Genomic DNA, 27,994 nt, shown 5'->3' with positions numbered 1-27,994 from the left:
AGTTGTGGTTAGCAGAACTCAGGCCCTGGGGCCAGCCACCCATGTTAGCATTTCCTTCTGAGAACCAATGCCTTATAGACATTACTTCTAAAAGGCAGGACTGTATAGGCCAGAGCTCCTCAGCCTAAGCACGCTGTTGATCTGAGGCCCAGTAATAATCTGAGAGTATCATATATATTGTGCAGTGTTCTATATCATTCCTGGCCCTTACCAATCAGATGCCAGAAACTACCATCAATGCCAGTTACAGACACCTGCAATTTTACTAGTCATTCCCTTAATTGCTACCCACCTCAATCCAGGTGTGGTGTATAGGCAAAAAAACAAAACAAAACAAAACAAAACAAAACAAAAAACCAACTACACTGAGAACTACTGGTACAGACTTGTATTACTTTTAATGATTTGTTTCTGTGTGTGTGTGTGTGTGTGTGTGTATTTGTTTCTGTGTGTATGGACATATGAGTAAAGGTACCCAAGGTCTGGAATGCACCAAAATGGGGTTTATAGTTTGGGATAAACATAGCTAACAAACAATTTCATTTCTATTGTGCAGAGATGTAATGTAAAAATGACTTATAGGATGTGTTTTTTAGAAAACAGGTAACTTGACAGTAATATGCTGAAGGAACTCTCCTGCTGAAGCCTATGTGATGGGATGAACACTCCAACTGGGATGCCTCAGAGTTCAGGGGGATGCCTAGCTTCCGATTAGTCACCAGAATCGGATCAATCTGCTCTTGTTTTATCTAGAATGGCTTGGCAAAGAAAGATTCCACACATCTTCAGGTAAAATGCTTTGATATAATTTGTGTTGTTTTCAGAATGGGAGACGTAATTTTGATCAATGGCAAATTCCAGCTCCCTTCATGGCTTGATGAGGCTCCTTGGCAAAGAAAGTTAGGATGCTAGCGGCATACTTCACAATGACTCTGAAGCACTTCTCAATGTCGCCCTTCCATTCCCGACCCAGAACTCTGTTCATGCTACTCACTGAATTGGCATAATTCTGAAAAACTCCAACAAGATGGGCATAGCGTCTAGACCAGGCTTGCATTAGTAAGTGCAAATTGACCACCTCCTTTCTCTGGTGGCACCCAAAGCCAGCATCCATATAAGCCAAATCTTGATTTCCACTCAAATCCTCCCAACAGTCACCCTGGGGCAAGAGAAAGCAATGCCATTGGCAAGTCTAGATGTATCCGAGGTGTTGTCTTGGCTGGATCTCTTTTTAGATCTTCTTTCTAGTCTCTTAATTTCTCTGGTTCCAAGTCCCTTCATGGCTCACAGGTCGTTTGCATCAAGCTGGGCTGTTGAGTTTTAGCTCTGAGAGCCTCTTCCTCCAGGTGACCCGTGAGGGCTCCCTCTGAGCTTCCTCCTCGTGTGTCCCCAGAGGTGTACTGTCTTCCCCTGCATTGCTGAACTCTGGTTCTCTTGGTGAGAATGTCGGTGATGATTACTTCATCTACACCTTTAACTGTTATAGCTTTGTGCAAGACAGCAACATTCGAGGATGGATTAAAGCTAGGTAGAGTAGGGGCTCACTGTGGACCTGGGACCACTTCTGGAGATTTCATGGCTTGAGTGAATCTTAGTTACTTTTCTATTGTTATGAAGAGACACCATAACCTAGGCAACTTATAAAGAGTATTTAATTTGGGGGCTCACAGTTCCAGAGTGTTCACAGTAATCATGGCAGCAAGTAGGTAGACATAATGCTAGAGCAGTAGCTAAAGCTTACATCCTGATACACAAGCTAGAGTCAGGGAGGGAGGGAGGGAGGGAGGGAGGGAGGGAATGAGCATTAACTGGGAATGGTGGGAGCTTTTGAAACCACAAAGCTAGCCCCTGGTGACACACCACCTCCAACAAGGCCACACCCCCTAATCCTTCGGATCCTATGGGGGTTAATTCTTATTAAACACCACAGAACATGTTCCTGTTCTTGAGGGCCAATAAACCAGGCTTGCCAGAGGAATTCTGGTGTCACTGACATTGTAAAGAAGAGTCTTTTTATTTCCCTTCTTCTAAGGATCTAAAGAGAGGCTTTGTCCTGGAGGTTTCAATGTGCTGCCAGGCTATCTCCACCATGTGCCATGCATGCTCCTGGGAACGGTCTAGCCCAGTCAGTCTGCTTGGCCCGTGGGCCTGGTAACATCCCCACTTGGCTGAAGCAGAGATTAACAAACTGACCAAGAAAGGATGGACCCCCTTCTCCTCAGATTGGTGGATCCTGAGGGACTTACGTGGCTTTACACAACAATGTTGTGTGAAGGACTCACTCTGACCCTTTGCAGAACTCTGTCACATAAGACAGCTACAGCAGGACAGAGTGGAACACACCTTTAGTCCTTTAGTCTCAGCACTCAGGAGGCAGAGGCAGGCAGATCTCTGTGAGTTCGAGGCCAGCCTGATCTACAACATGGATACACAGAGAAATCCTGTCTTGAAAAACTTAAAAAAAATCAGCTGTTCCTCCCAAGCACCTTAAGAGGAAGGAGGAGCCAAGTCCCATCTGATGCTGGCATCTGAGGCACCAATTACTGTTACTGGAGACCAAGTGCATCCTCTCTGCCCCTGGAAAACTAAGCCTTTGGACTAGTGCCATAAATATGTCAAGCAGTAAAGTCACTTTAAATAATTAACTTGAAAAAGAAGACAGTGGAGGATGGGGAGGAGGAGGAGGAAGAGGAGGAGGGAGAGGAGGAAGGGAAGGAGGGGGAGGAGAGGGAAGAGGAGGAGAGAGGGCTGGTAAAGACATTTGCTGCCAAGCCTGCCAACCAGAGTTCTCTCCCCAGAACATACATGGGAGAAGAGAAGAGACCCCCAAATTGTGCCCCCTACATACATACATATAAATAAATAAATAACAATTTTTAAAGAAAGGAAAAATCCTACAGAAGAAATTTAAAGGATAAGAAGAAGAAGAAAAAAAGGAAAGTACCTTAGAAACACACTGTCTCTAGTCACTAACCCTGTCTCCTCCTTCACATTACTCAAAAGCAAAATCAGGATCAGGAATTCAAGGTCATCCTTGGCTACATAGAACTGGGAACCAGGCTGTCTCAAAAAGCAATAACTATGACTGGGGATGTAGCTCAGTTGTATAACAGTCATTGCTGTCACCTTGACAGGATCTAGAGTCCTGTAGGAGGCAAATCTGGTCTACAAGGTATTATTTAGATTAGGTTAGCCTCTGGGCAGGGCTTTTCCAGGTTAGGTCAATGAGGGAGGGAAGGCCCACATCAATGTGGGTCTAGGACTGAATCAAAAGGAGATGGAGAACCACACAGCAGCATTCACCCCTGCCCGTGTCCTGACTACACGTGCAACACAGACAGTCGGCTTCTGCTCCTGTGGCCACGCCTTCCCCACCATGTGAAATGGTCCCCTGAAGATGTGAGCTGGAATAAACCCTTTTCCCTTAAGCAGTTTTTGGAGGTAGGAGGATCATGTGTTCTGCTGCTCATAAGTTTGAGGCCAGCCTGGGCTACATAAGACCTTGTCTCAAACAAACAAAAAAATTTAGCAGACACCATTTGCGTGAGCATTTCAAAGTGACTGGGTTTCCCCAGGGTGCAATACTAGAAGTCAGGTTGCTGGGAGACTAAATATCAGTGACACCAATACCTTCAGAGAGTAACTTGGAGGTCATTCCCTCTACACCCAGGACGCCCATCTCGGGCTGAGAACCAGTTGCCTACCTTCCTCGTGGGTACAGGACTGGGACTCAGAGAAGCTGTGACCTTCAGTTAAGTTCTTCACACTGTCCCCAGTGACAAGATACAGCCTGGAGCTAGGGGAAGAGGATGAGTCTGACAAATTGTCTTTGTGCACCTGCAGGCTACTCCCTGCAACCTGCCCACCCAGCCACTCCCCCATGCAAGCCCCACCCACCCCATCTCTTCCCATAAGCAGTTTACCCCCCCACCCTCTCACCCCCCACCCCCTTTGCAAGCTCTGCCCACTCCCAGTTCTCCTGGTGGTGAAGGCCCCACCTGAAGCTGAGTAGCTCCACAGAGTCCTCTGGGGCATTCAGATGCACTTTGAGGTCCTGACCCTTCCTAGCTTGGATCCCACCATCTAAGCTGGCGGCGCCACGGACGCGGGTCAACCATCTCAGCCCAGCCTGCCCCAGGGCCCCTGCAGTGCCCATCTGAGCCAAGACCTGAAGGAGGGCACTAAGAGAGAAAGAACAAGGTCTGATGCCCGCACCATCTGGCCCACCTGCTAGCCCCCATCCAGCCCTTACTGTCACCAGCCCATTGTACAGATGGAGACACTGAGCCTCTGAAGGGTAGAACCACCTCCCCCCACCACGGCTGGGGGTCAGGACACAGCCAGGCTTCTTGAGCCCCACTTCTAAGGCCTACTTCAGCCCCACTCCCATCCCTCCACCCACGGCATACAAATGGTAGACTGGGATGTGAGGCCTGTGCTTCTGGCCCAGAAGTGAGACCATGACTTACACACATTCGGTGCTGCCCCTTCTAAGCCACACAGCTGGTCCTGTGGCAGCCTCCCTTGAGTCCCTTTCCTTACCAAGAGTGGAGCTAAAAGAGGGCCCATCCTCCTTGCTCCATGGCCACTGGGGTTGGTGAGCTTGGGTTTGGCTCCTCCTTGGGAGGCAGCATGTGGTGATTCTGATGAAAGACCCTGTGACCTGACTCTGCTGTGCAGCCCTGAGCATACAGCTTCACCTCTCTGGGCCTGTCTTCTTAGATGTAAAAGAACCTCATAGCCCAAGACACCCTCACAGTTGCTTGGTTTAGCCAAAAACAGGTTGACAGGCAGGCTACAGAATGGGTACCTCCCCACAGCCTGTATGATGCCCAGTACCCTCACATCCTCAAGCCCCTACTCACCCCAACTTGGAGAAGTCTGTTACCTGGGCTTGATGTGACCCCTCAGGGAGAAATCTGAGAGTTGCTGGAAGTCAGCCACTCCTTGGGCATGGATGCTGACTGTAGCCAAGGCATGTAGAGTAAGTCTGGCTGGAATGCCAGACACTGTAGGAAAGAAGAGTTCTCCCACAGCCAGACTCAGCCTCCAGGTCACCTGTACCTCCTGCCCCTGTGGCCAGAGAACCATAGCAACAGTCCACAGCCATGGTGAGGGACAGGTGACCTTAGCATGAAGCACAGTTTGCCCACTTGTCCTCCAAATGCATTTCATTTCAGAGACACAGATGGGGAAAATGAGGCTAGGGACATGAATGGTTTACCCAAGGCCACATAGCTAGCAGGAGTAGAGCCATTCAGAGAGCACAGTGGTCTGCTTACTGATCAAAGGTGAGCTAGACAAGGGGGGACAGCAGGTATCAGGCCAACCAGTAACACATCATTCAGTGTGTCCTAAGCAGACCTGGGGCCCCTCTGAAAGAACCATGATGTTTTTATTTAACATCTCTGTTTGAAGACTTGGGTATGGCTCAGTAAAGAGTGCTTGCCTAGCATGCATGAGGCCTTGCACTCTACCCCCAGCACTTGAAAAGATAAAAAGAGATAAATATCTCCATGTCTGAAGCAGGAGTCAAGACTACGGCAAGACCCACAACAGGCCCAAAGTGGGAAGTGGTGTGAGGGAGGCCGTGTGCTCAGGTACAGCCCTAAATTTCACGTCCCAGGGTCAAAGGGCCAGGAGGCAGATGTAGGGGACAGATGGAGGGGATGGAGGGGAGGGGCAGGAGTAGGAACCAGGCCAGAGAACTGTAATCAGAGGCAGAGGGACAGGGATAGGGACAGGAGAAAGACATGAGACAGGGTGCAGTGTTGTAGAATATTAGTTAAAGATGTGTTACATTTGCTTATGCTGTGGAACATTTGTTTTAATGACGCAAAGATGTGTTGTATTCTTTTATGTTACATTTGTCTAACTCTGTGAAGCTCTGTTACTTTGCCTGTCTAAAACACCTGATTGGTTTAATAAAGAGTGGAACAGCCAATAGCTAGATAGGAGAAAGTCTAGGTGGGGTTGGCAGGCAGAAAAAATAATAGGAGGAGAAATCTGGGGGGAAGGAAAGCTCTAGGATCGAGAGAAAGAGGAGTACTTCAGGGGCCAGCCACAAAGCCAGACATGGACTAAGAAGGAAAGAAAGGATATACAGAAATAGAGAAAGATAAAAGCCCAGAGGCAAAGGGTAGACAGGATAATTAAGAAAAGCTGGCTAGAAACAAGCCAGGCTAAAGCTGGGCATTCATAAGAAAGAATAAGTCTCCATGTGATTTATTTTGGAGCTGGGTGGTGATCTCCCAAAGAGCCAAAAAGTAAAAAAAACCAACCAGCTACAGCTGAGGACTGGAGGCAGAGCATGAGGCAGGCAGAGCACAGGGCTGGGGACAGAAGATGGAGAAAGGGGAAAGTGACAGGAAAGGGATAGCAGCTAGTAGGGACAGAATGCAGGAGTCACGGGAGAGGGGTCACAGGCAGGGATTGGACAGCGACAGTGGGGAGAGGACAGTACCTTGAGAAGTTTTCTGGCGAGTTCAGCCAGGGGGAGAGACCAGCATCTCCTGAGGCCCCCCAAAGGCCCACAGTCCAGGAAACTCAGCTCATGCCCAAACACTTTGACATTCAGATGGCAGCTTGGTGTCCGTCTTGCCCTAGACCACTGGGCTACCTGAGAAGAACCCAGAATGAAGGCAGAGAAACTTAGGGTGAGCACAGCAAAGGCTTCTGGAGCAGGAGGTAGGGTGGGCTGCTAGAAATGTCAGGGGTGTGCGGGGCCCAGCTCACCAAACACACTCTACCGCACATGTTCTTTGACATGCATGGTGGTGCCCACGGCCAGTGCAGACATGTCTTCCCCGGGCAGGTGTGAACAAGAAGCTGTGACGAGCCAGCTGTGAACCGCAGCTGCTTTTCCTTGGTTCCCCCTTCAGCATCCCTGTCTGGGATCCCGTCCAGCCACCTGAGCTGCACTCTGGTCCATGATGGTCTCCTACTCCCTCATCGTTTTTTCATGCTATGACATGGACTTTATAACATTTGAAAGTTAGGAGATCTTATATAAAATCCAAACCCATGGCTTCTTTTGAAGACAGAAATATTAGTGTGTCTACCCATCCCTCAGTAAGGGGTGACCAGAGCCAAGGGAAGCTGCCAGTGTATGACATGGCTGTTCTGTGCACCACAGACCCCGCCCTCCTGTTGTCTTGCCAATATGGAGATGGAGTATCTGTCGTTATTCTCTTTGTCTTAGCCAAATACTTCCTGGGATGTGAGTATGAAACACGAGAAGATAACAGACTATGGAGACTGCGTTCTAAGACAAAAATGTTTGTTTTGTTTTTGTTAAACAGAGTCCCAACCCACAGTGAGGCTGAGGCTTGCCTAAAAATCCCTCTGCATTCTAAGTGCTAGGGTTACAGGCACATGCCACCATGCCCAGCTAGAAAAAAAAAAAGTGTTTATAACTAGCCCACCTGGGCTTTGGGCTAACATCTGGTCTATGTATAAACATGTCAGTACACACCCAAGCCACCCACGTTGCTGGCTCTCAGATGTACACAGAATGGCATTTTACAAGAGCAAATGCTGGGGGCAGAGGGAGTGCCTATCATGGTCCCCACCCTCCACAATGCACATGAAAACCTGTGCCCGGAGTCTCTGCTAAGACAATAACCAGCAATGGGACTTCATCAACTCAGCTGAAGACAGGCTTCCAACAACAAGGCACATACCACAAAAGCACACCCAAGACCACTCATAGCACGACTTTTCATTTTTATCTTTTGATAGGATCTCATGTAACCCAGGCTGTCCTCAAACTTGCTGGATAGCTGAGAACGACTCTGAACTCCCGAGCCTCCTGCCTCCATCTACTGCGTGCTGTGATTGCCACCACGTCTGGTTTCATGTGGTGCTGGGGATCCAGCATGCACTGGGGAGGTGGGGCAGGAGGTTGTCAGTGTGAGGCCAACCTGGGCTACATAGTGAAATTTTTTTAAACTCAAATAAAATAAAACATTTTTTAAAAAATACCACAGGGACAGAGAGATGGCTCAGTCAATAGAGCACTTGTCACAAGCACGAAGAACTGAGTCTGGGTTCCCAGTACTCAAGAAAAACATAAGGCAAGCATAATAACAGTATGTCCTTAATCCCAGTGCTGGGGAGGTACAGTCAGGAGAGCACCTGGGGCCAGCCACTCTAGTGGAATGGGGGTGAGCTCCAGGAGCAGTGAGAAACTGTGTCCCAAAAACTAAGGTAGAGGGACTGGAGAGATGCCTCAGCAACTAAGAGCACTGGCTGCTCTTGCAGAAGATCCAAGTTCAGTTTTCGGTCCCCACATGGAGACCAACAGTTCCAGGGGATTTAATGCTCTATTCTGATCTTTATGGCTACTGCATACACACGGTGGAAACACTCAAATATAAAATAAAAAAATTTAAAAGGTATAGACATGATAGAAGAAGATACTCAAGATCAACACAGGTACACACAAAAATATTCACATCCACAATAACACACATAATGTACACATACACACATGCATGCACACACATGCAAGCACATACATGTACACACATACATATACACATGCACACACATGCATGCACAGACACACATATCACAGAAAAGCGAAGAAAACCCCAAACTCAACAACAAAACCATTCTCACTAGAAGAGAATAAAGAGACACACCATAAACTATGAGATAGCATTTCCAAGTCACATATCTGACAATATGACTTACTTCTAAAATACAGAATTTCTAAAACCCATGTAAGAAAATAACCCAGCCAGTGTTGGCACATGCCAGCACTTGGGAGGCAGAGGCAGGTGGATCTCTGAATTCAAGATCAGCCTGGTCTACAGAGCGAGTTCCAGGACAACCAGGGCTACAAACCCTGTCTCAAACAACCAAAAGAAAATTACCCCCCAAAATAAAATGAACCTAATATTTGAATATGCATTTCACCAAAGAAGACACCTGGATAGCAGATAAGCCCGTGAAGAACTGCCCAGAAGGCTGGCAAGATGGCTCAGGTACTTGCAGCCAAGCCTGCTAACCTTCATCCACATGATGGAAGGAGAGAACCAACAGCTGCAAGCTGTCCTCTGACCTCCACACACATTCTGTGCCATGTCCATGTGGGTGTGTGCACACATGAGCACACACAGGTGCACACATTTGCAATAAAAATCCATAAGCCTGGGCATGGTATACACCTTCCATCCCAGCACATGGAAGGCAGAGACAGGCAAATCTCTGAATTTGAAGCCAACTGATCTAATAGTAAGACCCTGTTACAAAAAAAAATACATAAAATAAAATAATAAATAGGTTCATCACAATTAGCCATTAGGGAAACAGATTAAAATAAGATACTAGCCTGGCAGATGGAGTAGGCCTGAGATCCCAGCACGAGAAGGATGAGGCAGGAGAATCACGTGTTTGAAGGTATGCATGAGCTGAAGAGTAAGTTCCAGGCCACCCCAACCCATATGGAGGGTTTGACGCCCACCTAAGCTACATAGTGAGACCCTGCCTAAAAAAAGAGAGAAATAAAAAGAAAAAAGAAAAAGAAAAAAGGCTGGGATAGCTCAGCAGTAGTGTTACCTAGCATGGGAAAGGCTCCAGGTTCTACCCCCCAGCCTTGCACAGGGACGCGGGGCAGCTCACAGCAGTGGGTAAATGAAACAGAGCAAGAGTGAATGCAAGCTTTAAATACATGTTGCAATTTATGTAACGTCTGAGAAAGTGTGGAGCAGTCTGCAGCTTCTCAGTAGCTCCCCAGGGTGGAGCAGGACGGGAAGAAGGAGTATGATAGGAGATGAAGAAGTTTGTCAGATGGGCATGGTGGTCCTCAACTGTGATCGCATCAGCAAAGAGGCTGAGGCAGGAGGATGGCAAGTTGGAGGCCAGCATGAGCTACAGGGTAAAAGTATCTCAAAGGAAACAAATCAAAATGACTCCTCTGAGCATGATAGGGTCATCAGCTCTTCGGTGAGAGTGACGTCAGTATTCTCAGATCATAGAGTGTCTGAGCGCGCGCACACACGAGCGCTATCCACTTTTTTCTTTGAGGCAGAGTCTCTCAGTGAAGCTGGAGCACCCTGGTCATGCCAGGCTAGCTAACCATCAGGGGCCTGTCTCACTACCCCAGCACTGGGGTTGTAGGTGGATGTCTCTGCACCAGCTTTACAAAGCTAATTTTAAAAAGCAGGAGTCAGCAGGATGAGAGATACCATAATAGAAGGAGTCATCCTAGGTTTGAGGGGAGATCTGGCACTAGTGAGATCTCCAGAGATCTACAAGGATGATACCAACTGGCAAACTAAGCAGTAGCAGAGAGACTACTTTAAATGCCTCTCCCTGATAATGATTTTTGACGACTATCTTATATAGCATCCTAGAACCTCCATCCAGTGACAGACGGAAGCAGAGGCAGACACCCACAGCTAAACACTGAACTGAACTCCTGGAACCCAGTGACAGAGAGGGAGGAGTGATGAGCAAAGGAATCAAGACTGGGCTGGTGAATCCCAGAGAAACAGCTGACCTGAAAAAGGGGGAGATCTTGGACCCCAGATTGATGGCTGAGAGGCCAGCATGGGACTGATCCAGACCCCTGAATGTGGGTGTCAGTGAGGAGGCCTAGGCAATCTATGGGGCTTTGGGTAGTTGATCAGTATTTATCCCTGACACACAAATGGACTTTGGGTGCCCATTCCACAATGAAGGATGCTCTCTCAATCTGGACACTTGGGGGAGGGCCTGGGCCCTCCCCAGAATGAAATAACAGACTGTAGAGATCCCCATGGAGGGCCTCACCCTCCCTGGGGAATAGAGTGGGGATTGGGCAGGGGGCTGGGGGCTTAGTGGGGGGGGGAGTGGGCATGGAGGGGAGGGAGAGGGAACTGGGACTGACATGGGAAGCAAGCTTGTTTCTAATTTAAATATATAATAAAAAAGTTAAAAAAATAAAGCAAGAGTCATTGGCACTGTCAGAAGCTAGGTCCGGGGTTACCTTGGTTAGGGATGGGTGCTGAGTAGAAGAGAGTGCAGAGGGTTCCCTGGGGTATTGGCCTCACTGGTACACAGAAGTAGACACATATCCTGATGGGGCTTTGGGACTTTTCCATGTAGAGGTTACACTTAGACAAACACCTTTTCAACACCAGGCAGGCCTAGTCAGCAGCTGTCCACGAGGGATGTATGGGCAGCTACAGTCTTTCCGGGAGCCTGGGTTGGGGACATCTGATTTATTACCTTCTCCTGGAGGTCCTTCATCCTTCTGGATCTTTCCCCCGCACAGCCAGAGCCATCCAGGCCTGGCTCTGGCCCTGAAGGGTTCCCTGGCTCAGTCTCTCTCTTCTCTTCCTGCTTCCAGAAGGATTTGCGGCCCAGCACACTGCCAATGATGTCCTCTGCACTTTCCAGCTGGAGTCCCAGCTGGAGAGAGAAACCAGAGGCTCACTAATGAGGAAGCCAGTCACACAGGTAGTCAAGGGCTATGGGACTGGGAACAAGGCCCTGGGAGGCTAGCCTGGAGCACTCCGGTCCCTGGGGGCCACCCGGGCTCAGGAAACAGGAAACAGGGCCCTGGGAGGCTAGCCTGGAGAACTCGGAGTCCCTGAGGGCCACCTGGGCTCAGGAAACAGGAAACAGGGCTCTGGGAGGCTAGCCTGGAGAACTCGGGGTCCCTGGGAGGCTAGCCTGGAGCACTCGGGGCCCCTGGGAAGCTAGCCTGGAGCACTCGGGGTCCCTGGGGGCCACGCGGGCTCAGGAAACAGGGAACAGCTTTGGAATTTCAGACAAAATGTCCTATGGACTCTGGCAGCTTCAAATGTCACCTCTTCTGGGCAGCCCCCTTCTCACATCCCCATCCCAGGCCACACGTGTCACACCCCCACCTGGGTTTCCCGTACACAGCAGCAAGGTAACGCCCAGACCCTGTTGTGGAATCCCCTTGAGGGGCATGGGGACTCAGGAATTACCCATGAGGCATCTACTAGCCCGGAAGATTCCTGGATGAATCCTTCCTCTGACCATCCTCCCATCTGCCATCTTCCTGTTGACTCACCCCTCCCTCCACTCTGTTCCTCTCTGCTCCCCCCTCCTCTCCACTCTGTTCCTCTCTGCTCCCCCTCCTCCCTCAGCTCTGTTCCTTGTGAACACTTCTCTTCCTCTTCTGGGACCTTTGCATTCACTAGCAGCCTGCTCAGCTCTGCAGAGGTCCACCTGACTGAACTTAGAGCCACCATCCATGGAAACACACCCTGGGTCCATCCATAAGGTGTCTGCAAAGAGCTAGAGTGAGAAAGAAAGACCCACTCGGAACGCGCTCCATTCTATGGACTGGAGTCTGGCCTGAATAAAAAAGGAGAAAGTCAGCCAGTGATATGGTCCAGCAGATAAGGGGCTTGCAGCCAGTGCTGACGATGTGAGTTCTAACCTCAAACCTACATGATGGAAGGAGACATTTGAATTCCTCCCTCCTCATGCACATCGTGGTGCCCAAGGCCGCACCTCTGACAATAAATCAATATTTTAAAATAAAAGAGAGAAAGCAAGCTGTGCATCAGCATATGTGTACATTTATGTGTGTGTGCACATATAACACACATACATTATACGCTTCCCAACTGTGGACGCAATGTGGCCAGCCACCTCACACTCCTGCTCCACCATGACTTCCCACATAATACACTGCACTATTGAATTGAGCCAAAGCAAACTCTTCTTTCCTTCAGCTGATTTTGCCATGGATCTTGTCACAGCAACAAGAAATTTAATACAATATCCATCCTTCCAGTCTCAGTTCAAACCTCATGCCCCAAAATAAACAGTTTACTTTCAGACATTTCCCTCTGTTGTAAGACCCTGTTCAGAACAACACTGCCTGCCATATTCACGAGATCAGCTTTGTCTGCTCGCAAATGGTCACTACTGGACTCGTTGATGGTTGATCCCTCGTGGAAAGGGGTGAGGAGAGCCATCGCTCCTCCCAGTCAGTTATATGCAATTCTGTCCCAACTGCATGTGGCTTCTTGGCCTTAGAGAAGGACTAGAGTATACAGACTAAGAAGGCTAGGGACAGGGGTTCTATCTATGTTGTCTCGGAAGAGCCGTCAACTTCCAGCATAGCTGCTCTGTAAGTAAGATTAATGAATTCATTGGTTCCTCGGAGCAAACTCTAGTGAATTCAAACTTTTGTTTGTAATTTGGACTTTAGATGGAGGAGGTAGGAGTTTCTTAGTACTCCCCAGTCCAGGGAGAAAATTCCCATAATAGTCTCTCAGAATGGAAAGTACCAGGAGTGCAGGGACCACACCTTAATTGTTTATCACCATGTATCCAGAGCCAAGCACATTGCTTGGTACAGTGTCAGCTAGAAGAGGAATATTTCTCAATGGATGGTAGGTAGACAGATGGATAAATGTAGATGGGGGGTAGGTGGATAGAATGTGGATGGATGAATGGGTGGAGACAGATGGAAGGTAGAAATACAAATTGATGGACGAGTGAATGTGAGTGATAGATGGATAGATATGTGGGGAAGGGAATGGATGAGTAACTGGATTAGAAGGATAGATGGATGGATCAGAGATATGAATGGAAGGATAGATGAGTGAGTGGGATGGATGGATGGATGGATGGATGGATGGATGGATGGATGGATGGATGGATGGATGGATAAGAGGGTGGATAATGAGAGGGGTGAGCTGGATGGAAGGACACTTGGATAACATGTGTGGACAGATGTATTGCAATATCTGTGGAAAGGTTAGAAGGGTCAAAAAATGATAGAATGAGTGTTGAACAACAGGATCAAGGGACAGGTGGACAGATGAATGGGCATATGGGATCACTCCTTGCCCTGCCTCCAGGACAGGCGCTAAGGAGACTACAAGCCCAGCACTCTTACCTCCAGCAAGTTAAAGGCCCAGCCAGCAGCATGAACAGTGAGGTTCACCGTGGCAGAACAAGGGAGAAAAGATCTGGGAGAGAAGAGGAGGATCCTCTCCAGGTTGCCTCCCAGGTTGCCAGATGCTAAGAGGAAAGAGAGGATCCTGGGAACTAGAAAGAGAGGCTATACCCACAGTGCCTGCTGCCCCAGGGGAGGGTTAAGCATCATTTCCTTCACCCGATGAGGGCTGAGGGTGACTCCAGAGCATCCCTTCATACCCTCCACTCCCCAGGATGGCTGAGGTGGTTCAGGGACCTCAGCTGAAGACTCCCGCAGTTTCCCCCACTGCCCACATGGAGACCTAATGCAGGCCCTTGTGCAGCATGGTAAGTGCTTCCGCTACTTTTTAGGACAGGTTCTCACTAAGTTGTCCAGGCTGGCCCTGAACATGTTCCATGTCACCCAGGCAAGGGAAATAGTATCCTTAGTCCCCGTGTTCTTAGAGATTGGAGCTCTGGTGTCCCCAGGCCGTGTGGCACCCAGGTGAGCCGTACTTGAGTGGAAGGTGACATCAGAGTAAGATGAGTGTTTCCAGGTTTCCGTCTGGAACTGCTGACTGAGGATGTCCTTAGAAAGGGAGTCCCGAAGGTCACGTTTCAGGGGATCATCCGTCTCCAGCAGCTGCAGGATGTGACTCCACACAAAGGAGCCCACTGGGGCAGAGTGGCAGCAACAGGCACACAGTCAGCCACTGGCCAAGACTCTCTGGCTCAGCCCCGGCCTGCCACACACCCATGCCAGGGCTGCTCAGCACCCTGCAGCCTGAAGGTAACAGGAGTAGGATCCAGCCTGTGTACGGATCCTAATAAGTTTGCCTGAAGGCAAAGGAAAAGTATGAAGTGGGACGCCCTGACTTGAAAGTCATACCCAAGTCAGAACCCTAGTTCAGATGCAGGGATGCAAGCTGTGTCACCTCAAGATGTTGCTACCACCTCTCTCCACCTCATCTGTGAAATGGGATATCAAGCTGCATTTGGAATCCTCAGTCTACACAGAGCCTTTTAAAACCTTGTGTATAAGCAGGTGTACACATACATGCACCATGTGGAGACCGGGGGACAGCTGCAGATGTTTCTTGGGCACCATCCACGTTGTTTGTTTGGGGGCAGGGTTTCTCACTTTTCTCAGTGATCTTGAGAGGTCCACCTGTGTCCCCTCCGCAGCACTGATTACAAACATGTGATGACACACTCTTTCTATGTGGGCTCTGGAGATCAAAGGCATGTCTTTGCCTTTTACTGGCTGAGCCGCCCCTGGGCCTCACTTCTGTTACTTCTGAGTGCACTGGGGATGTTCACTCTAGCTCTGAGCCTCGTGATCCTCATCAATGAAATGAAGTAACATTTCTCAAGGGACTGTTGGCAAAGGTCAGTCAAAGCCAGAGCCAGAACTAGAGAGCCTAATTATCTCAGAGCAGACAACGGGGTGACGCGTGGTCCATGATGGAGACCCTGGCAGGGTCCTGCAGGGGTGAGAAGAAATGGGTGCACTAGTAGGCGAGGGTCCATAGGGATATCAGCCCGATGGGAACCCTGGCATAAGATACTGTAAGCTCCCAGAAGGCACAGCTAGAAGTTTTCCAAACATCTGACCATGGAACAGGCCTGGGGCAGGGCACCCATTTATCCCACCGGGCAGCATACAGCCTGGCATCTACAGCTCCTGGCTGATCCCTTAGAAGCTTAGCAGGCTGACTACTGTGATTCAAGACAAAGTCCCAACATCACCCCCTTCCTCATGCCCAAGCCTGACACTAGGGTTACATCTTCTGGTGACCCTATTTCCTCAGAGGATCATTTGAAACATGGGACTGGTTTGTTATTTTGTTTCATTTTGCTGTGCGAAAGATGGAGGCAAAGGCCTCATTGCACATGCAATGCAAGCGCTCTGTCACTGAACCAGGTCATTGGCCCTGCATCTACTTCAAATGAACACACCACTTGAATAGGTGGTTTAGTTTCAGGAAAACGTCAAGTCACCTCAGGCAGATGTGTGGGCAGGTCACGCTGGGTCCTTGATGCTAATGGCTCATAACTAGAAACAGCCTCCAGTCCTCGGTGGAGACAAGTAAAACGGAAGGGGGCGCACATGTGTGCTGTTTGCCTCTGTGCTCCAAGATGTTTGTTGATTGGCTGGTTGGCTGGTTGGCTGCAGTGCTAGGGGCAGAGCCAGGCAAACTCTCTAGCACTGTGTTGAAGTTTTGATGCCACTCTGGAAAGCTGGTCTCAGGGAATGCATCCCTGGGTTGGGGGAAGAAGGCCTTCACTGTCCACTCATCTTCCTGCCCTGCCCTTTCAAACATGACTGCAGAGAAGGAAAGACCCCCACATCCTCATGCCTCAGCTCATCGGCCCCTCAGCACACCCTGAGGTACATGCAGTCCCCATTTCAAAGACATAGAATCAGAGGCTTATAGCAACGGGAGTCCCTCTCCTGGGACACACAGGCAAGGGAGGGCTGTGCTGGGCTTGAAACCCAGATGCTAACATGCTATGCATTGCATAAATTTTTAAATTGTGTCACGTCTGCTGCGTGGCCTGTGTCCGAGAACGTGCGGAGGGTGTCAGGGATTGACAACACAGAGACTCGTTCAACGATGTAAAGAAAACTTTAAACAGGCTCCAAAAAGGTTCAAGAAAACTTCCTAAGAAAGGCTCCCACCAGAGAAGCTTCTGCTCTCTCCTCTCCCCTGGCTGGTTCTGCTCTGACCCCAAAGGTGGATGTGTGTGGGTTTTGAAGGTGCGGTTAGTCTTTTGACAAGGTCGAGGTCAGGGCGGTTTCCGTGGGAAGGTCTTTTCCAGGAACTTATTGTATCGTTTTTAGTAAACATGTTTTTACTAAACATTGTCTTACAGCTGCCTACTCCCAGGCAGAAGGGGAAATGGGTCTCTGCTCAAGGTCTGGTGTTCCCACAATTCACCCCTTTTTATTTTCAAATGAGGCACTCCTGGCTTAGGTCAAGTAGAGTCACCCTCCCTTTCCCGTCTTTGGGGGACCTTGAACCCCTGTCTTAGGTGGGAGGGGTCTTCCCCACAGGTTGCCCGTCGTCGGAGTGACCCCAACCTTAAATCATCTGTAACCAACCTTCATGGCTATCGGGATTGCCATGGGCTAAGCTAAGCAATACTTGGTTACGGATCTCTTGCCTCTGGAACAAGGCACATTTGAGCTCGGCATAAAGCCAGAATGCTTACTGCCACTGCCACCATTTCCAGGACCCCCATTGACATAGCGCCTCTCCATCACCATACCCATCACCAGATCTGGGCCATAACATTCTACCAGCCTTCATCTGTTACAAGGGTAACATGCACGTGATTTACATTCTGTTACAAGGGTAACCCGTATGTGATTTACATTTACAATTTGATAGAGTTTACAATCGTTTCAAGATCTGCTCAGGAAAGCATTTAGAAAGTGCACTTGCACAGATACATTGGGCACAATCATTGATGTTACACATGTAGCATTATGAAAAATATGAACAATAGTTGTCACATTAGGACAAGTTGCATTTCTCCAGAAAAATACACTGGCCTAGTCATGATTCCAGAAACAGGAACCATCAAGTCTGATATTTCAAGTGACCATGTCCTGTTCAAATACTGAAAAGAGGCTTTTGCCACTCATCATAGTCCATACCAATGTCCAAATGCTTTAAATGGGTCCTTTTTTCTCTGTTGGCTTCACGATGAAAACTCATGGGTCCGGAAGGTTGATGCAGCAGGTCTGTTGAGAAACTGGAAATCTCGAACTGCCTGTTTTCTTTCTTTCTTGGGCTCTAGATTCGATGACATCAAGGGTCAGGAACACTGATTTAGGAGATCTCACTCAAACTGGCTTAGGTAGGCTCCCATGGTCTCAGGTCCAGTTTTTCTCTGCTCCATGTATCTCACTAAATGGTCTGACAGCTGCCAAAGCTTTATTCTTTTCCTGCAAGAAAACACAAACATGCCCTCAACCCCAAATTAGGGTCTTCTCCACTGTCTAGTGTATGGATGTCTCCATTTGACCTGAGCAATGGTTGCTCAAGTTCCATCATGCCAGAATCTGTCTGAAGCTCACTGGCATTCACATTATACAATTTTTAAATGAGGAGTGTATTATTTGATGAGTCATGTGGGGACTGGGGGCATTATTCCCCCTTTTTTATTTTCTAAAAAATTTTTTTGAACTGTTGAAGCTGGACCATAACAGTAGAAGGATTTGTCTACCCTCCTTGGTTAACTATCTAGATAAATTGGGATTACTACTTAGATTATTTGTAGATGCCCATTAAAAAGGACATATCCATTAAGTATTTCCAAAAAACTTCTGAAAATCACTCAAAGATTGTAAACTATACTGTGTCCAAATAACTTTTGAAAATTATTTGAAGTCTGTGAGCAGTCTTTCCCAATCTAACCTGTAGAGCTCTCACTAGCTGACAAGGCCTCATTTGTATCTTAAATTTTTCTGTTAAAACATTAACAGACTGGCTGGATGTTCCTTTTGGCTGTATATAAAGCAATCTAGGTAGCTTCTGAACTATTTTTGAAGGGATTTAAGTATCCTTTTAATCATATAAGCAGTTCACACTCACGCATTCACAATCACATTTCATACATACCAGTATGGCCACACCATACATTCAGAACATACATGTATCTTTTAGTCATCCTTTTTCCCTAGGTCATGATTAGTCTGTTGCAATGAAGCTCCCTTAATTGAAATCTATGTAAAAGAACAACTCCAGCCAATCCTTGAACTAAAAAGGTTAAAAAGTCCTGTATGTTTTTTTATCATTCCTCCATTTGAGCTATAGTCATGGGGTACAGCCGTACCTACTCCTTGTAACTCTGTAGATGCAAGGTGGAGAGGCCAGGCTTTTGGCCAAAAGTTTATAGAGATGACTCACAAAATAGAACTTAAATGTAAACAAAAATTTCCATTCCATATACCTTTGTCTTTTTCTTTTTCTTTTACTTAATACCAGTACCTCCTTTATTAACCGTTACCAATTTTCAATTCACCCACTTTTAATCCATCCTCCAACTGAGGGTGATCTCTCAGGTTCCCCTTTCTTTCCTGACCTTGGTGTCAGGCAAAGGCCTGGAGATTTAATCCAATCCACCCCCCATCTGAGGGCAATCTCTCAGGGTCCCCTTACTTTCCTGACCTTTGTCAGGCGAAGGCCTGGAGATTTAATCCGGTACCCCTAGTTTGGTACCCCTTTTTAACACATCCGCATAGCCTTACTGGCCAGCCTTTTAGATCTCTCAGTTCCCCTTTACTTTCCTGACCTCAGTGTGAAAGACCCCAGGCGGGGGACTTTCACGGGAAGGAGACCCGAACCCAAGGAACAACGAGACCACGAGCTTGGATGCAACAGCAAGAGGCTTTATTTACACATGGGTACCCGGGCTACGGGGTCTAATCTCTTAGATAGATAGGCGACCGGTCGTCTCCAGGGCCCAAGTTTTTGAGTTAGGACCCCCTTCGCATAACCCTCTTGCTCAGCCACGAATAAGTCAAAGGGTTTAGTCAGATCAGGTAACCCCAGAGCTGGGGAGCAGAGCAGAGCCTTCTTGATGTCCATGAAGGCTTTTTCCTGGCTCTCCCCCCAGTCAAAAGCAGCCCCCGTCTTGGTGAGGGGGTACAGGGGTGCTGCCATCTCCGCAAACCCGGGGATCCACAGTCTACAGAAACCTGCCGTTCCCAAGAATTCCCTTAGTTTTCGGGGGGTCTTGGGAGGAGGGATGTCAAGTATGGCCTGTTTGCAGGCTTCTGTTAGCCAACGTTTTCCATCCTGGATTTTGTACCCCAAGTAGGTGACCTGGGTCCGGCAGATTTGGGCCTTTTTGGCAGAGGCCCTATACCCCAAGTCTCCTAAAGTCTTTAAGAGAGCTTCTGTCCCCCTCAGGCATTCCTCCTCTGTTTTGGTGGCTATCAGGATGTCATCCACATATTGTAAGAGGATGACCTCAGGGTGGTGGACTCTAAATCCGGCCAAATCCTGATGCAAGGCCTCATCAAAGAGGGTGGGGCTATTTTTGAACCCTTGGGGCAACCTAGTCCATGTAAGTTGTCCCGAGATTCCCAGGTCTGCATCCTGCCACTCAAAGGCAAACAGTGGCTGACTGTCTTTGTGTAACCGTAGGCAGAAGAAGGCATCCTTTAAATCCAGGACTGAGTACCAAACATAGTCAGGTGGCAGTCCACTCAGGAGGTTATAGGGATTGGGGACCGTGGGGTGTATGTCCTCAACTCGCTTATTGACTTCCCGGAGGTCCTGGACCGGCCTATAGTCATTGGTTCCAGGCTTCTTGACTGGCAACAGGGGAGTGTTCCAGGGGGACCGGCAGGGAGTTAGAATGCCCTGCTCCAGTAGCCTCCTAATGTGAGGTTTGATCCCATCGCGGGCCTCCCGGGACATAGGATATTGTTTAATTGAGGCCGGGAGAGCAGATGCCTTTAAATGGACTATGATGGGAGCCTGCTGGAGGGCTAGTCCCATTCCTCCAGTCTCTGCCCAGGACTGGGGAAAGTCGGTCAGCCAGCGGTCCTCGACCTTAAAAGAGTCATCCTTGGGCTCATGTATTCTATATTCTTCTTCTAAGGCTATGGTCAGCACCGTGAGTGGGGCCCCTTCTGGCCCCGTGACTCTTATGTTGGCTTTCTCGAAATGTACTTGAGCCTTTAACTTCGTTAGGAGGTCTCGACCCAGGAGGGGGTATGGACAGTCAGGAACATGTAAAAAGGAGTGCATCACCTTACCGGTCGCTAGGTGGAGCTGGCGGTCCGTGGTCCATCGATATTGTTTCCCGCCGGTGGCTCCTTGTACCCAGGCAGTTCGGCGGCTCAGGGGGCCGGGTGACCGATTTAGAACAGAGTGTTGAGCCCCCGTGTCAACCAGGAAGGTGACCGGGCACCCCCCTACTGGTATGGTTATCCGGGGCTCAGGGGGGGGCTCCTGGCCCTGACCTCCCTAATCTTCGAGGCTCAGGAGGTCAGAGGTCTGAGAACGAGGTTTGGGCCTTTGAAATGCCCTTCTCTGTTTCTTGTTCTTGGGGCATTCTCTAGCCCAGTGTCCTCTCTCCTTGCAATATGCACATTGGTCTCTTTCTAGGCGAGGCCCCCTTTGTCCCTCTCTCTGCCTGTCCTGTCTCTGCTCTGCTACTACTGTGGCCAACAGTTTAGTCATTTCTCTATTACGCTTCTTGTCCCTCTCTCTCTCCTTCTCTTCCATTTCCTGTCTCTGACGTTCTGCCCTTTCTTGGTCCTCTTTTCTCCATCTCTCTTCCCTTTCCTCCCGTGTTTCTCTCTTGTTAAAGATGCGCTCCGCCTCTTTTAATACATCTGGTAGAGTATAACCCTGTAAATTCTCTAGCCGCTGCAATTTGTTTCTGATGTCAGCAGCCGACTGCCAAATGAAGGACATGGTCAGGCTAGTAGCTTGCCCGGGGTCCTCAGGGTCATATGGAGTATACATTCTGTAAGCCTCCTTAAGTCTCTCTAAAAATGCGGCTGGCGATTCCTCTGCCTTCTGAACTATCTGTCTTACCTGGGCCAAATTGGTAGGACGCTTACCTGCCCCTCGGAGACCCGCTACAAGCAACTGGCAATAAAGACGTAGATGGGTCCTACCTGCCTCAGTGGTGAAGTCCCAGTCTGGGTGGTCGAGGGGAAAAGCAGCATCAATTTCATTTGGAAGCTGCGTAGGTTGTCCATTTGCCCCAGGAACATTCTTCCGGGCTTCAAGAAGGACCCGCTGTTTTTCCTCCGAAGTGAGGAGGACCTGTAAAAGCTGTTGGCAATCGTCCCAGGTGGGCTGATGAGTAGTAAGAACCGACTCCAATAAATCAGTCAGTCTCACAGGATCTGCTGAAAAGGAGGGGTTATTATTTTTCCAGTTATAAAGATCAGAGGCAGAAAACGGCCAGTACTGTAATTGGCCATCATGGCCCGTCCGGAGGGGCAGGGCAGTGGAATCCGGAGCGGGCTGCTCCCTGCGGCCTCGCAGTCTAGAGGCCATAGCTGAGGGCTCCGGGTCGGTGGGAGGCGAAGGTTGGGCCTCTGCGGCTGCTGCTGCGGCCTCAGCTGCTGCCTGTTGACCTGCCGGAGGAGCCTGGTACGGGGGAGGTTCCTCCGTCAGTAAATCCAACAGGAGACCGTCTTCTGGAGGGAGGACTTTGGGGTCTCCTTTTTTCTCTTTCTGCTTAGTTACGGTGGGGTACAGGCCAGAATGGGAGGACTGAGGATGCGGGGAGGGGGTCAAAGGGGGCGGAAGGGGGGTGCGGATGGTTTGGAATTGGCGGGGGTTAGGGAGGAGGAGGAGGGGGGCCCTCCGGGGTGCACAAAGGGACACACCCAGGTAGGAGGATTATGAACTAACGCTTCCCAGGTGACTATGTAGGGTACTTGGTTCGGACGGCCGTGGGGCCCAGGATCCATCACTTTCTCTTTCACCTGGAAGATAATTTGAGAGTTAAAGGTGCCATCCCGGGGCCAGCCAACATTAAAAGCTGGCCACTCGGAAGAGCAGAAGGTGATCCATTCCTTCTTGCGCACATCGACAGTCCAGTTACGAGCATACTCCTGAACCTGTGGCCAATGTGAGAGGGTCAAACTGAGCGGAGTGGTAACTGTCTGGCCCATCTTCTCGAGAGTGATGACTAAGACAAACAAACAAATAAGAAACAAAAGCGAACAGATTTTCGCTGCGCGGCTTTTACGTAAAGTCAAAAGCAAAACTTCAGTTGGGCTCGGGGACGGGGGCCTCCCGCCCTCGTCCCCTACCAGGATGGAAAATCCCTCTGTCAGAGGGGGGTTCCCCAAACAGACGGGGCAGATTCCTAGGCATCTACCCCAAACAAACGAGTCCCTAAGGACTCCAAATACAAATGGGGCAGATTGACATCTACCCCAAACAAACGAGTCCCTAAGGACTCCAAACGCTACCAGGACGTCTCCTGGAGCTGCGGTCGGGAGTACGAATCCGTCAATTCCTCCTCGGTGCCGCCAAATACAAATGTATACAGCTGTATACTACAAACGCAGGCGCGAGAAAATAACAGGCATAGACAGACAGCAGACAACAGAAACAACAGAAATTTAGTCCGGACAATTCTTACCTCCCAGAAGTGGGTCGGTGGTCCCTGGGCGGGGGTCTCACATTCCCGGCCAACGCACCAAATGAAAGACCCCAGGCGGGGGACTTTCACGGGAAGGAGACCCGAACCCAAGGAACAACGAGACCACGAGCTTGGATGCAACAGCAAGAGGCTTTATTTACACACGGGTACCCGGGCGTCTCAGTCTTGGGGGGCTGAGCGCCCCGAGCTGGGGACTCAGGGGTTCTTTTATAGCAAAAAAGCGTAGTACAGAAGCGAGAAGCCTAGTTACAGGTCCCTGATTGGACAATTTAAATGAGGCTGGGGCTCAGAATCGAGAGCAATTGAGGTTTTGCTTGGAACTCAAGTCTCGGCCTTGGCCCTATCTGAGGAACAATAGGTTTCTGTGTGGCTATGCAGACAGTGGACACCTGTGTCCCTGCCTGGACAGAGTTCCCTTCTGATAGTAAGTGACTATTCAGCCATGAAGACCTTGAGCTGAGCTCTCTTCTGATAAAGAAGAATGACTATTCAGCCGAGCTGTGGGGGAAACGGAATTTTCCATAAGCCTCAGCTGCCTGTGCTGGGCCAGGGTCTTTCAAGTGGATCAGGTGAAAGACTGGAGATTTTTTATTTTATTTCTTATTTTACCCTTTTTTTATTTCTTTTTTTTTTCTTTTTCTTTTTCTTTTTTTCTTTTTTTTCTTTTTTTTTTTTTTTTGAGACTGGGTTTCTCTCTATCCTTTTGGAGGCTGTCCTGGAACTTGCTCTATAGACCAGGATGGCCTCATTCCTTCCTATCTCTGCCTCCCGAGTGTTGGGATTAAAGGCGTATGCCACCAACACCCAGCTCTCTGAATATCATAGCAAACATCCTCCCAATCTGGGACATTTAAGCCTTCCCCAGTAATGAATCATGGACTCCCTCGTTCAATCCATTTTAAAAAGCCTGCCATGGTTGTAGTCCCCTGTTCTTCAAGCAACTTTTTTACGTGATACTGTAATTTAAATTTCCAGGGACTATTTCCTATTGTTTCTTTTCCTATTTTCCTCCATTTGTCCCTGGCTGGCAAAAGGGAAGGCCCCGTCCACTTACCTCGCTTTCACGATCTCAGTAGGACCTCCAATTGTCACGTCTGCTGCGTGGCCTGTGTCCGAGAACGTGCGGAGGGTGTCAGGGATTGACAACACAGAGACTCGTTCAACGATGTAAAGAAAACTTTAAACAGGCTCCAAAAAGGTTCAAGAAAACTTCCTAAGAAAGGCTCCCACCAGAGAAGCTTCTGCTCTCTCCTCTCCCCTGGCTGGTTCTGCTCTGACCCCAGAGGTAGATGTGTGTGGGTTTTGAAGGTGCGGTTAGTCTTTTGACAAGGTCGAGGTCAGGGCGGTTTCCGTGGGAAGGCCTTTTCCAGGAACTTATTGTATCGTTTTTAGTAAACATGTTTTTACTAAACATTGTCTTACAGCTGCCTACTCCCAGGCAGAAGGGGAAGTGGGTCTCTGCTCAAGGTCTGGTGTTCCTGCAAAATTGTTCTTAAATTTTAATTGCAGTGCAGGATGAAGGCCAGGCCTTTCAAATATTAGGCAAGTAGTCTACCACTGAGCCCCAGTCCCGCTCCTAACCCCGCCCCCACTCCCAGTCTTTGTTCTTTAAAAACAGGGCCATGGTATGTGCAGTCCAAGCAGGCATGGAACTCATGATTCTTCTGCCGCATCACCTCTAGCGCAAGAGTTACAGATGTGCACCATCATAGCTGTCCAGCTGTTATTGGGTTTGTGTTTTTCTTTAGTCAGCTGAACTTATCTCATATATTCACACCCCAAGTTCATGAACTATGTTCAGAGTTCCCTTTTAAACGGAACTTGCTGATTGTCAAAGGGACCCAAGATTTGTAGCCACCATCTCTGTCTTAGTGGTTCTCTCTTCCTTGCACCAGGGTCTCCTGTAGACCAGGCTGGCCCTGTGTCTCTCACAGAACTGCTGTGCCTCTGGCCAGAGTGGGCAGACCTCAAAGAAACTGAGGATCTGAGAGAAGGACTTTTCCCTAGTTATCCGTGGGCAGGATGGGGGCTGTGGCTGCCATGTGGGGGAACACACTGAGTCAATTGTCTAGTGCGACTAAAGAAGTAAAGGGTGGGGGAGCTCCTAACCACACTGCCCCACCCCAAGAGACACACAGCCCCATCCATAACACCCCATACTACCCTACTCACCCTGGGTGGACCGCTCAGTTGCCTGTGTGTGCCGCACCTGGGCAAACACCTCCTCACTGGGGCACCTCATCAGAGCCAGATAGGCGTTGATGCGGAGTTCTGTGTCCTCCTCGGGAGCTTGGTACAGGCGAGACAGCACTGACCTCTGGTTGGAGAAAGACATCCATCACTCAGCACTCAACCCCATAGTGGCCCTGTTCCTACAGTTGACCCTGTGACCCCACCAGCTTCCTTGATGTCAATACCATAAGCAATTTATCTGGCACACTGTCACCTGTGGCCCTACTGTGGCATGTAGTGGGACTATGTCTATTCCCCAGACCTCTTATCCCAGAGCCTGGTCAGTTTCCATGCATACCAATATATATATATATATATATATGTATATATATATATATATCAGATGTACATGGATGCATTCCAATAAAGCTTTATTACAAAACAACATAAACACAGAATATAAATGTCTTGTCGCTCTCAGGCCCAGTCCTAAGGAAGTCACCTCTAGACTCTATGACTGTCCATCAGCCCCTCCTGACTTCCCTCTTGGTGTAGCCATCTGGTCACCCATTTGTTGCAAATACTTTCTGAGCATCTACTATGTACCTGATGGGATAGATGACATCATGAACATGACTGGTCCAGCCCTCATACACTTAACACTCAGGTTCTTGAGCAATGTGGGTTCACATTTGACATATATAACACATAAGGAAACACTGAGAGGCTAGACCAGAAACTCTGGGGATTTAGTAGGTTCAGTTTCAGGTGAAACAGCAATGAAGATGGCTGAGTGAAGAGGACTTTGTGTGTGTGTGTGTGTGTGTGTGTGTGTGTGTGTGTGTGTGTGTACACCATGGGCAACTTCCCCAGTACACTGTCACCTGTGGCCCACTGTAAGAGGTAGTTTGGCCACTACCTAGGTCTCCTGCAAGAGCAGGAAATGCTCTTAATTTCTGGAATTATCTATACAGCCCCTCTCCATCTTATACTTTTTAAGATCTTTTATTTTATTTATGTGTGTTTGCTTTTATGAATTTATGTACATCATGTGTGTACACACATGCATACATGTATAAATGCCAGAGGCCAACATCAATTCCTTCCCTCAATCACTTTTCATCTTATTTTTAAATTTTATTTTATCTGCATGAGTATTTTTCCTGCTTGTATGCTTGTATACCATATGTGTGTTTAAAGAGACCACTGATTCCCCTAGAACTGGAGTTACAGATGGTTGTGAGCTGCTGTGTGGGTGCTGGGACCTGAACCCCGGTCTTCTGCAAGAGCAACAAGTGTTCTTAACTTCTGAGACATCTCTCTGGCCCCACTCTGCCTTTTTTAAAGGATTTTTTATTTTATTTATGTATGTGTCCTTATATGAGTTTATGTGCAGCATATGTGCACATATTCTATTTATGCATGTGTCCTTGTATGAGTTACGTGCAGCATATGTACACATATTCTATTTGTGCCTTTTTCCATGCATGAGTTATGTGCGGCACGTGTGTACATATTCTGTTTATGCCCATTTCAATGAGTGAATTTATGTGTGGCATGTGTGTTTAGGAGCCCATGGAGGCCAGCTTCCCTGGAACTGGCGTTGCAGGTAGTGTGGTAGTAAGTCACCATATGGGTGCCGGGAACTGACCCAAGTTCCCTGTAAGGGCAGCAGAGCCTTTTCTCCAGGAGTTCTTCAGCTTAGTGTTTAGAAAGATTTACATATTGCTTATTTAAGGTCTCCCACTAAGCCTGGAGCCCAGTAGTTCAGCTAGACTGGATGGCCAGCAAACCCCATGGATTCTCCCATCTTTGTCCCCCTCCTCAGAGCTGGGATTGCAGGCATGGTCCATCATGCTCAGCTTTTATTGGGTGCTAGGGATGAAGCTCAGGTCCCCATGCTTGCACAGTGGGCCCTTTACCAACTGAACCATCATCCTAGCCATCTTCTCTCCCCAGAAATGTTCTATACACAGTTACAGATTGAGGCCTGAGAACATCTGGAAGAAAAAGTAGTAGATGAGGCTAACATGTGCCAGCAGGTCAGAAAACCAGACGGCAGAGAGCTCAGTGGTTCATGGGTAAGGACCTGACCTTGACTGAGTGACAGGCAGGTGGGCAATCTTTTCCTATAACTACTCAGACAATAATTGTATTGGGACTGGCAACTTCTCTTGCAATGATTCCACTCAGCAGTTGTAGCAACAAAGTAGTCCAGAGCTATCTGTGTACCAATAAAGTTTTATTTACAAGAGCAGATAGCAGGTCAGGAGGTGGCTCACAGAGTCTGCCATTGCTGGTACATGTGGGTTTGGACCATGTAGCAGTACCAGAAATCACATACTTATAGTTGGGTTTATTAGGCTCTAGAGGACAGAGGCAAAATACCTGCTCACACTGGTACCCAGCAGGCACCCAGCGCACAGGAGCTGCTCAATGAATGTGTAATGGCTTTGAAGGAAGAGATGAACTGATGGCCTAGGTCAAGTCCTCGCATTGCCCAACTGCAGCCAGAGGGAAAAACAAAAGGACTTACATCTGCAGAGCAAGGGATCCTCCGGAAGGCCTGGATAGCCGCCAGCCCGATCTCCAGAGAGCTGCTCCTCAGGGATGCACAGGTGCTCAGTACAGGGGCGAGAGCTGCCGCCGCCAGTCCAGCATTGCCAATAGCCTTCAGCACAAGCTGAAGCTGTAAAATCAAGGAAGTGGGGTGAACTGTGAGGTCTGGAAGGGTCCCCCCCACCCCACTCACTTGTCTGAGGATGACATG

At 48.7% G+C, this 27,994-nt stretch overlaps 1 protein-coding gene across 1 annotated transcript in view; it reads right to left on the bottom strand.

The window, feature by feature from the left end:
• The window catches only part of LOC106022374, a 115,713-nt gene that overhangs the window by 63,963 nt on the left and 23,756 nt on the right, over positions 1–27,994 (bottom strand). The window contains 9 exon segments of the mRNA XM_040747920.1: positions 3,705–3,796; positions 3,999–4,181; positions 4,889–5,073; positions 6,464–6,619; positions 11,218–11,400; positions 13,877–14,001; positions 14,413–14,571; positions 25,225–25,369; positions 27,761–27,913. Of these exon segments, the coding sequence (XP_040603854.1) occupies positions 3,705–3,796; positions 3,999–4,181; positions 4,889–5,073; positions 6,464–6,619; positions 11,218–11,400; positions 13,877–14,001; positions 14,413–14,571; positions 25,225–25,369; positions 27,761–27,913 (1,381 nt within the window).

Source organism: Mesocricetus auratus, unplaced genomic scaffold (genome assembly GCF_017639785.1).
Source record: "Mesocricetus auratus isolate SY011 unplaced genomic scaffold, BCM_Maur_2.0 Super-Scaffold_100007, whole genome shotgun sequence".
Classification (NCBI taxonomy): Eukaryota; Metazoa; Chordata; class Mammalia; order Rodentia; family Cricetidae; genus Mesocricetus; species Mesocricetus auratus.
The sequence above is the reverse complement of the archived record's forward strand: the minus strand, read 5'-3'. Positions and strand labels throughout refer to the sequence as shown.